At 45.4% G+C, this 11210-nt stretch overlaps 1 protein-coding gene across 1 annotated transcript in view; it reads right to left on the bottom strand.

The window, feature by feature from the left end:
• Positions 1–11210, bottom strand: part of NUP188 (nucleoporin 188) — a 71933-nt gene that overhangs the window by 26682 nt on the left and 34041 nt on the right. Inside the window, exons 13-20 of the mRNA XM_017848283.1 lie at positions 6755–6820; positions 5356–5475; positions 4693–4819; positions 2942–3094; positions 2616–2742; positions 2266–2353; positions 2096–2172; positions 622–736 (exon numbers count right to left, since the gene is read on the bottom strand). Of these exons, the coding sequence (XP_017703772.1) occupies positions 622–736; positions 2096–2172; positions 2266–2353; positions 2616–2742; positions 2942–3094; positions 4693–4819; positions 5356–5475; positions 6755–6820 (873 nt within the window). The remainder of the gene's footprint in view (positions 1–621; positions 737–2095; positions 2173–2265; positions 2354–2615; positions 2743–2941; positions 3095–4692; positions 4820–5355; positions 5476–6754; positions 6821–11210) is intronic.

The raw sequence follows: 11210 nt of genomic DNA, 5'->3' as shown, positions 1-11210 counted from the left end.
AAAAAAAAAAAAAAAGAGACTCTAAGATATTCTCTACTTGTTCAAGGTCATGTAGCTAGTAAGCTGTCAACCTGAATGTAAACCTAATTCTGACTCCAAAATTTATGCTCTATGTCATTATTTATGCTCTATGTCAGTATTTTTCAAACCGAGTTGTAACCCATTAGTAGATTATGAGATCAGTCTATGGTCAAAATTCACTTAAACAGGGAGGAGACTGAATAGAAAATATCAGAGTACAACTTGTGTAAGAATAAATGTTGTACTATGAAATTCTGCTTTAGGAATATACATACATGTATATATATTGGGACATATTATCCCGGGTTACTGTCAAAATAGCTTGACAGTCACTGCAATACCCTTTTGGCCTCTTCCATTCTACTTCATAAACCTTCCAATTATTAAATAAATTCACATAATTAAGCACCTAATAGAGCACATACTGGCACATAGTAGGTACTCAATACATAGAAACTGTTGTCACTATAACTTCAAAATGACTACTCTGCCTACAGACAAGAAGATTACAGCAGCAGGGGCCAGGGAAGCTATTTCAGAGTCATCTGACCAGACTGGACATTTTCTTTCCTGTCCTTCGTGAACACAATCAGACTGTACCTTGACGAGGGTGGTGATCAAGCGCAGAAAGGCAACAGTGACCCCATACTCGCCCTGAGGCTGCTCACTATTCATCAAGAGGTTTCCATACCCTCCAGCGTTCATCCCTTCCGCACTGGAAATAAGTAGAGGGAAAAAAATGATGGGGAAACTTCAGGGTTTCAAGAAACTAATCATAAAGCATTCTTGTTATAGTCTAGATGACTTAGCATAAAATAGAAAAGCTCTCCAATGGAAATAATCCAATCAAGACAGTTCTGTACCCAAGGTAAACATTAAGAATATGTTTTACTGATGTAAAACCTCAAGAGATTGAAAGTAAAAGTAAAAAAATCAAAGGAACATCAGGGAAATATTTTGTCGAGAGAGAGCAAGGCGAGAACGCTCAGGTAGTAAGATGGAGCCTATGTACTGGTAAGTGGTCTACTCGCCAAGCTCAAAAACCATGAAATGAGAAAAAGTACAGAGTGATTGTGGCTTAATAATGGGACAACAAGTCCCTCAATCTAGACACCTCTGGATTTTCTGGGCTGGAAAGTAAATGCTAACATACTAACATGATTGATGTTGGATAAATCTCTCTTGCTCTCAGCCGGGCACCGTGGCTCATGCCTATAATCCCAACACTTTGGGAGGCCAAGGCGGGCAGATCAGTTGGGGTTAGGAGTTTGAGACCAGCCTGGCCAACATGGTGAAACATCATCTCTACCAAAAATGCAAAATTACCGGGGTGTGGTGGCGAATGCCTGAAATCCCAGCTACTCGGGAGGCTGAGGCAGGAGAATCACTTGAACCTGGGAGGCGGAGGTTGCACTGAGCCAAGATCACGCCATTGCACTCCAGCCAGAGCAACAAGAGCGCAACTCCATCTCAAAAAAAAATAAATAAATAAATCAGGCTGGGCGTGGTGGCTCACGCCTATAATCCAGCACTTTGAGAAGCTAAGGCGGGCAGATCACTTGAGACCAGGAGTTCCAGACCAGTCTGGCCAACATGGTGAGATCCCGTCTCTATTAAAAATACAAAAAATTAGCCAGGTATGGTGGCGCACATCTGTAATGCTGGCTACTGGGAAGGCTGAGGTGGGAGAATTACTTGAACCCAGGAGGCGGAGGTTGCAGTGAGCTGAGATCGCACCACTGCACTCCGGCCTCGGCAACAGAGCGAAACTCCATCTCAAAAAATAAAATAAATAAATAAATAAATTAGCTGGGCATGGTGGCTCGAGCCTGTAATCCCAGCTACTCAGGAGGCTGAAACACGACAACTGCTTGAACCTGGGAGGTGGAGGCTGCACCACTGCACTCCAGCCTGGGCAACAGAGTGAGACTCCATCTCAATCAACCAATCAACCAATCAATAAAATAAAATAAAATAAAATAAAATAAAATAAAATAAAGAAACCTAGGCTAGACCTGAGACATATGTGGTTCTCACTAGGGAATATGGCCCACCACCCTAGGACCTGGCTCACCTAATCATCTGACTCAGGCTGGAGACAGGATGGGCCACAAATGGTAAAAAGCCTGTGTGATGAAGATCAGTCCAGACCTGAGAAGGAAAAGGAAGAGTTAAATGCCCACGTATCTTCAGGTATGTGCCAAGTGCTACATTTTTGGCTGTTAGGAAGATCTGGTGTCTCACCTTTGCTGGATTGCGGGCAGCCAAAACAGTTAAGCAGTTGACACAAGAAGCAATGACATCCACAGGTGGGGAGATCACTGTCGTTAACCTGGTTGGAGAACAATGCACTATACTCAATAAAGCAAATAATACAACTGGTTCCCTCACAAACATTTTTCCAGTTCTCTCCCCAGTCTCTCCCCTCAGCAGACATATAAAAACAGGAAAACCCTCACAGATAAAAAAATAGGAACACCAAGGAACATGCATGAACTTTAACCCAGTGGGTATGTGTCCAGGTTCCTGCAAACTGAGGGCACAAGTGCTGAGATCTCTACCGGGCAGCTGAGGGTCAGTCAAGACAGACTCACCGCTGCAGCAGCATGTAGATGCGAGACGTGATGGGCAGGAGGCAGTCTGCTACCGACAGGTCTGTACTGATGACCTTATGGACAAGATCAATGATGGGTTTGACTCGCTGGCAGTGCTGAATCACATCTGAGGAGAAAGACAGCCTGTGACCTCATGGCAAACAACCCCTTTAAGACCACTGAACAGTCTCTGAGACCCAGATACACAAATCAGACAAATCACAATCTTGATGGTTCTGAATTTTATGTAGATATTCTATTTTCTAAATCCTCCAAGCACGTCCACTTTTCCTCCTCGTAGTGATATTTCCCAAAGCTGACCTTACCTGCAGTTGAAACAACATGAAGCAACATTTCAATCTCACAGGTAAAGAGGGTCCAGCTGCTATAGGAGTATTCCCAGCGTACCAGGTATGCCCTATCATCCAACATTACTTGGCCCACAGTGCCTTGAGGTATGCGAAGGTTAGTTTGACCCCCTAAGAGAGAAAGAGAAATTAGTCTAATATCTGAGGATAAATAAAAAATATAACTCCTCTACTAGACATCAATATTTTAAATACACAGAGATACACAAACTCACAGACTCTCTCTCTCTCTTTTTTTTTTTTGAGACAGAGTCTCACTCTTGCCCAGGCTGGAGTGCAGTGGCGTGATCTTGGCTCGCTGCAACCTCCGCCTCCTGGGTTCAAGTGATTCTCGTGCCTCAGCCTCCAGAGTAGCTGGGACTACAGGCGCCGCCACCTCGCCCGGCTAGTTTTTTGTATTTTTAGTAGAGACGGGGTTTCACTGTGTTAGCCAGGATGGTCTCGATCTCCTGACCTCGTGATCCGCCCGTCTCGGCCTCCCAAAGTGCTGGGATTACAGGCTTGAGCCACCGTGCCCGGCCTAATTTTTGTATTTTTAGTAGAGACGGGGTTTTACCATGTTGGTCAGGTTGGTCTCAAACTCCTAGCCTCAAGTGATTTGCCTGTCTCGGCCTCCCAAAGTTCTGGGATTCACAGGCTCTCTTCTTAGTAGCTAACATTCCTACGGCTTTTTCATTTAAAATACCCAAAAAAGTTCTTCTCATGTAGACAAGTTTCTTTTTTCTTTGAGATGGAGTTTCACTCTTGTTGCCCAGGCTGGAATGCAATGGCATGATCTTAGCTCACTGCAACCTCCACTTCCCGAATTCAAACGATTCTCCTGCCTCAGCCTCCCGAGTAGCTGGGATTACAGGCATGCACCACCACGCCAAGCTAATTTTGTATTTTTAGTAGAGACAGGGTTTCACCATGTTGGTCAGGCTGGTCTCGAACTCCCGACCTCAGGTGATCGCCCATTTCGGCCTCCCAAAGTGTTGGGATTATAGTCGTGAGCCACCACACCTGGCTGACAAGTGACTCTTTCTACATGTCTGAAAATCATTTGAATGCAAAGAATAGTTTTCCATTCAAATGATGATAACAATACCTCATAGGACTGCTAGGACCTAGATCACTGGAGAAGTCAGTGGTGATGATGCCAGGATTAAAACAGTGAGGCTAGGCTGGGCACGGAGGCTCACGCCTGTAATCCCAGCACTTTGCGAGGCCGAGGCAGGCGGATCACAAGGTCAGGAGATCGAGACCATCTTGGCTAACACGGTGAAACCCCATCTGTACTAAAAATACAACAAATTAGCCGGGCGCGGTGGCGGGCTCCTGTAGTCTCAGCTACTCGGGAGGCTGAAGCAGGAGAATGGCGTGAACCCGGGAGGCGGATCTTGCAGTGAGCCGAGATCGTGCCGCTGCACGCCAGCCTGGGTGACAGAGCAAGATTCTGTCTCAAGAAAAAAAAAAGGCTATTCCCTCTATATTTTCCTCTTTGAGCACCTGGAATAGATATGAGCCTCAAAGTATAACTGGCTGGGTGCACTGGCTCACGTCTGTAATCCCAGTGCTTTGGGAGGCTAAGGTGGGAGAATCACTTGAGTCCAGGAGTTTGAGGCTTCAGTGAGCTATGATCATGCCACTGCATTCCAGATTGGGTGAGACAGCAAGACACCAGAAAAAAAAAAAAAGCTGTCAAAAAACGGGGGATCTCTTTATCTCACCAAGGGGATAAAGGAGTTTGGGTGTTTGTCTCCGCCAAAGAGTTCCATCTTCATGGGAGATTACATCATGAGGCTTGTGTTTATAAAGTTCATTGTAGAAAGACATCTTATCCAAGAAGCTATATACCTGCCAACAGAAAAAACCATCACACATTCCCCTCCAGGATAAGCAAGGGGAGGTCCCAGTCTGCTCTTTCAACCAGACTCTCAAACTTCGAGAAGCCCACCACTGTGACTGTTCTTGGAATTGCCTTCTGCTCCCCTCACCAAATCTGCACTATGCTTTAACACTCAACTCAAGTCCCCATCACTCCACAAGGGCAGTTATCTCTCCTGAACAGTATGGTCTTTATTGCTCAAATGATATTTACTCCATAACACCTGGCTCTTAGTTATTTATTTCTTATATCTAGTAACTTCTAAGTAGATATTAAGGAACTTTATACTTAGTCTTAGTCCCACAGTATCTACAATAAGTGCTTAATGAAATATTATTTAGTTTTATAGAATTGAGGTGCTATCTTTGGTATCTTTCATTCACCTTCAGAATAACTTTTGTCATGGCAGTAGAACTGCAATGTGGAAAGCAAAAAAGATTCCTATTTTATAAAGTCTCCATAAAGAATCTCCCATTCTCTTTACTTACCTGACTGAGCAACTTACCTTTTTGGCAGTGGACTTCCCTGATACCAGGGCTCGGAGCAGTTGCAGGAGTGGGGAGAGGAGGTGGGGAAACATGCCACACACACTGTCCAGAATGATCCCAAGGCCCGAAGTTGGCTCCTGTGGTGGAAGGGGACAAATCACTGATCTTCACATTATCCACAAATTAACATCTCTCCAAATTTCCCAGCAATCATGAGAAAATTTAGAATTAATCTTTCCTTTTAGACAGATATCATCCCTCCTTAATAATTTAAGACTTTCACATTTCCACTGAAAAAGGATATAAAACAATTGATTTAGTGAGGGACCTAAAAAGAGACTACTATTCTATCTAGTGACCTCTTCCCAGCCATCCTTTCTATGGAAAGACAGTATTGTTCACCTGTGCATTACATGTTTCCACTAAAGTGCAAACTACCCAACTATGTCAGCAGTTAGCTACCACACAGGAGCCACAGATCCTCACTCTAGATACTGTTTCATACCAGCTTCTCCTAGGAGCACTGTGGTTCTAGAACATCAGACAGCATCTTACAAAACAGAGGGTAAAATATACAGGTAGATCATCAGTTGGATCTTGAGGTTTGAGGTTATTATCAACACTCAGAGCAAGTACTGGTGAGAAATTGTTCTTTTCAAAGCCAAATTCTCACTCTAACTAGTTATAATACCCTGACAACTCATAGGCTACAGTTACAATCTCCTAAAAGTACTTTCAAGAGCTGCGGGAACACTGGTGTCTAAAACACTGCCATATATGAAAACAAAAAACTGGTGGGTTGGAAGGCCGGGCACGGTGGCTCACGCCTGTAATCCCAGCACTTTGGGAGGCTGAGGTGGGCGGATCAGAAGGTCAGGAGATCAAGACCAGCCTGGTCAACATAGTGAAACCCCATCTCTACTAAAAAATACAAAAAATTAGCGGGACATGGTGGCGGGCGCCTGTAATCCCAGCTACTTGGGAGGCTGAGGCAGGAGAATTGCTTTAACCCGGGAGGCAGAGGTTGCAGTGAGCCGAGATTGCGCCATTGCACTCCAGCCTGGGCAACAGAGCAAGACTCCATCTCAAAAGACAAAACAAAACAAAAACAAAACAAAACAAAAAAACTGGTGGGTTGGAGACAGCACACTGGTATGGTAATAATGTGGGCTGCAGACTCAAGTCAGAACTGGGTTTTGGCTGCCTCTTTCTAAGTGTGACTTTGAGCAAATCATTTCACATCTCCAAGTGTCATATGTCATCACATTAAAAGAGGGACAGTAATAGTATGTAGTTCATACATTTTTATGAAGATTAAGTGAGAAAATACACATGAATGCTTAGTACAAAACCTGTACGAAAACAAGTGTTTGATCAATTCTTTTGCTATGCAGTGACTCTCTCTGACATACTTACTGTTCCCCAGAACAGTTCCGGAAGAGAAGGGTCGGCCAGGACTTCACATGCTGTATCAATTATATCCTGTTTACGGAGGGGAGAAAAACGGATCATTTTCCCTAGCTGAACCAGTCTATCTTTATTATTGTATTCTTTTGAAATAAAAACACCAAAACACCAATAAACACTAAAGTGGGATGACTACTTCAATCCAGGAGTTCCAGAGCACCCTGGGCAACATAGTAAATCCTCATCTTGAAAACAAATAAATAAAATAAAATAAAATAAAAAATAAAATAAAATATAAAATAAAATAAATAAACATCTTAATATAGAAAGTCAAAAGAACTGGTTTTAAAGAATTGGTTGGTGGTTGGCTGGGTGCGGAGCGTTACCCCCTATAATTTTAACCCTTTGGGAGGCGAGCCAGCAGATCATCTTGAGGTCAGGAGTTCAAGACGCAGCCTGGCCAAACATGGTGAAAACCCTGTGTCCCTACTAAAAAATATGAAATAGGCGGGCCGCCGGTTGGTTTCAAGCTGTAATCAACCAGCACTTTGGAGGCCGAAGACGGCGGATCCGAGGTCAGGAAGATTCCGAGACCAATCCTGGCTAACACGGTGAAACGCCCGTCTCTAACCAAAAAAATACAAAAAACTAGCCGATGCGTGGTGGCGGGCGCCTCTAAGTCCCAGCCTACTTGGGAGGGCCCTGAAGGAAAAAGGAGAAATGGCGTAGAACCCGGGAGGCGGAGCTTTGCAGTGAAGCTGAGATCTGGCACTGCACCCAGCCTGGGCGACAGAGCGAGACTCCGCCATCAAAAAAAAAAAAAAAAAAAAAAATTGAAAGTTAGCCAGGCGGGTGGGCGCAACACCTTTGTAATCCCAGCTACTTTGTGAATCTGAAAGGCAGAGAATCACTTGAACCCAGGCCAAAATGGAGGTAGCAGTGAGCCGAGATCACCACCACTGGTTGCTCCTAGCCCGGCAATAAGTAAGGCTGCTCAAAAAAAACAAACAAAAAAACTGCTTAAGGGTGGATGGGTTGGCAGACCTGTTTATTGTGTTTATGTTCAAAGAGAAGACAAGGTCAATACTCTATCGACCCTATCACCCAGCCAAAGGGCAAAGAATTCTGGTGGTGGGGTTTCTTTTTTTTTTTTTTTTGGGAGACGGAGTCCGGCCTGTCACCAGGCTGGAGTGCACCACTGGCCGGATCTCAGCTCACTGCAAGCTCCGCGCTCCGCCTCCCGGGTTTACGCCATTCTCCTGCCTCAGCCTCCCGAGTAGCTGGGACTACAGGCGCCCGCCACCTCGCCCGGCTAGTTTTTTTGTATTTTTTAGTAGAGACGGGGTTTCACCATGTTAGCCAGGATGGTCTCGATCTCCTGACCTCGTGATCCGCCCGTCTCGGCCTCCCAAAGTGCTGGGATTACAGGCTTGAGCCACCGCGCCCGGCCTGTTTCTTTCTTTTTAACCTTTTCATTTTTTGAGACAGAGTCTCACTCTGCCGCCCAGGCTGGAGTGGTGTGGCACGATCTCGGCTCACTGCAAGCTCCGTCTCCCAGGTTCACACCATTCTCCTGCCTCAGCCTCCAGAGTAGCTGGGACTACAGGCACCTGCCACCACACCAGGCTAATTTTTTGTATTTTTAGGAGAGACAGGGTTTCACCATGTTAGCCAGGATGGTCTCGATCTCCTGACCTCGTGATCCGCCCGCCTTAGCCTCCCAAAGTGCTGGGATTACAGGCGTGAATCCAGCCTCTTTTTACCTTTTTTGTATGTATGTATGTATGTAAGTAGATACGTATCTATTTTTAGAGACAGGGTCTTGCTATTGCCAAGACTGGAGTGCAGTGGCACCATCATAGCTCACTGCAGCCTTTAACTCCTGGGTTTAAGTGATCTTCTCACCTCGGCCTCCTAAACCACTAGGTTATAGGAGTGTACCACCATGCCCAGCCAAGAACTCTAGGTTTAAAAAGTAAGATTATATCCTGTCCAGGGTGTGTTGTGTCTGCTGTGTAATGTTAGACAAATTCATCTCTCTGAACCAGAAATGCTTTATCTGTAAGATGGGGACAGTAATATCTGCTTCAGAGTAGAATTATAAGTAAGGATTATAAATAAGGATTAAATGAGATAATGTACGTGGAAGTAGACTGTAAATTCAAAAATGCCACATAAATGTAAGTTATTACTAGGCTCAGCTAGACTGCTCTCCTAGAGGGCACAAACAATGTCTGTCTTTTTTTTTAGACGAAGTTTCACTGTTTCACCCAGACTGGAGTGTAATGGCATGATCTTGGCTCACTGCAACCTCCGCCTCCCCAGTTTAAGCAATTCTCCTGCCTCAGCCGCCTGAGTAACTGGGATTACAGGCGCCCACCACCGTGCCCAGCTAATCTCTGCATTTTAGTTTCATCATGTTGGCTGGGCTGGTCTCAAACTCCTGACCTCAGGTGGCCCGTCTGTCTTGGCCTCCCAAAGTGCTGGGATTACAGACATGAGCCACTGTGCCTGGCCAAGAACAATGTCTTTAATTGTTCTATCCTTAGCACTTAGCACAGAGCTTAGCAAACACAGGGAATCTAATAAATGCTCACTGAATGATTTCTTTAAAATCCAAGTACCAGGACTCCTGCAACTCTAATATGTTTTTGTTGTTGTTGTTGATATGGGGGGGTCTCACCCCGTCTCCCAGGTTGGAGTACAGTGACGCCATCTCAGCACACTGCAACCTGTGTCTCCCAGGCAAGCAATCCTACCTTAGCCTCCTGAGTAGCTGGGACTACCGGTGCACGCCACCATGCTCAGCTAACTTTTTGTATTTTTGGTAGAGACAGGGCTTCATCATGTTGCCCAGGCTGGTCCTGAACTCCTGAGCTCAGGTGATCCGCCCGCCTTGGCCTCCCAAAGTGCTGGGATTACAGGTGTGGGCCACAGTGCCTGGCCCTAATATGTTAATATCAATCCTCCAGGTGTAAGGTCAGGTCAAAAATAACCAGAAATCTCCCAGAGTCCACCAACTTTGTTCTATGCCCATGACCTTTAGAAACTGAGTCTTTTTTTTTTTTTTGAGACAAAGTTTCGCTCTGGTTGCCCAGGCTGGAGTGCAACGTCACAGTCTCGGCTCCACCTTCTGGGTTCAAGAAATTCTCCTGCCTCAGCCTCCCAAGTAGCTGGGATTACAGGCGCCTGCCACCATGTCCAGCTAATTTTTGTATTTTTAGTAAAGACAGGGCTTCACCATGTTGGCCAGGCTAATCTCAAACTCCTGACTTCAGGTGATCTGCCCTCTTTGGTCTCCCAAAGTGCTGGGATTACAGGAATAAGCCACCATACCTAGCCTCTAGAAATTGAGTCTTTCAATTCAACACAAAATCATTTCTCTCCAATGATAAAAAAATTTTAATTTTCACCAAGTTAGTCAATTTACAGAACAAGTTACTAGTCACTGAAAATGAACACAATGATTTAGTTTTCAGGATACCCATCAAATATCATTTCCCACTAAAAATAACCAAGGCTCCTTGGAATAAGCAGATTCCAGGTCTGACGCAAGAATCTTACAAGATAATCCTGTAGCATCTTGTACCAGAAAGCAACAGAGAAAAGAGGCAAAGCACAGTGGCTCACACCTATAATCCTAGCACTTTGACAGGCCGAGGCATGCGGATCACTTGAGGTCAGGAGTTTGAGATCAGCCTGGCCAACAAGGTGAAACGCAATCTCTACTAAAAGTACAAAAACCAGCCAGATATGGTGGCTCACACCTGTAATCCCAGCTACTCAGGGGGATGACGCAGGAAAATCACTTGAACCCAGGAGACAGAGGTTGCAGTGAGCTGATATCGCGCCACTGTACTCTAGCCTGGGCAACAGATGAGACTCCGTTTCAAAAAAATAAAAAATAAACATAGGCCTGGTGCAGTGGTTCATGCCTGTAATCCCAGCACTTTGGGAGGATGACGCAGGCGGATCACTTGAGGTCAGGAGTTTGAGGCCAGCCTGACCAACATGGCAAAACCCCATCTCTATTAAAAATACTAAAATTAGCCAGACGTGGTGGCATGCACCTGTAAACCCAGCTACTCAGGAGACTGAGGCAGGAGAATTGCCTGAACACGGCAGGCGGAGGTTGAAATGAGTGGAGATCACGCCACTTACTCTCCAGCCTGCGTGACAGAGCAAGACTCCGTATTAAAGAAAAATAAATAAGGCCGGGCGCGGTGGCTCACGCCTGTAATTCCAGCACTTTGGGAGGCCGAGGCAGACGGATCACGAGGTCAGGAGATCGAGACCCTCCTGGTTAACACGGTGAAACCCTGTCTCTACTAAAAATACAAAAAATTTAGCCAGGCGTGGTGGCGGGCACTGTAGACCCAGCTACTCGGGAGGCTGAGGCAGGAGAATGGCATGAACTCAGGAGGTGGAGCTTGCAGCAAGCCGAGATCGTGCCACTGCACTCCAG

This window comes from Rhinopithecus bieti, unplaced genomic scaffold, assembly GCF_001698545.2.
Source record: "Rhinopithecus bieti isolate Rb0 unplaced genomic scaffold, ASM169854v2 scaffold_29388, whole genome shotgun sequence".
Classification (NCBI taxonomy): Eukaryota; Metazoa; Chordata; class Mammalia; order Primates; family Cercopithecidae; genus Rhinopithecus; species Rhinopithecus bieti.
The sequence above is the reverse complement of the archived record's forward strand: the minus strand, read 5'-3'. Positions and strand labels throughout refer to the sequence as shown.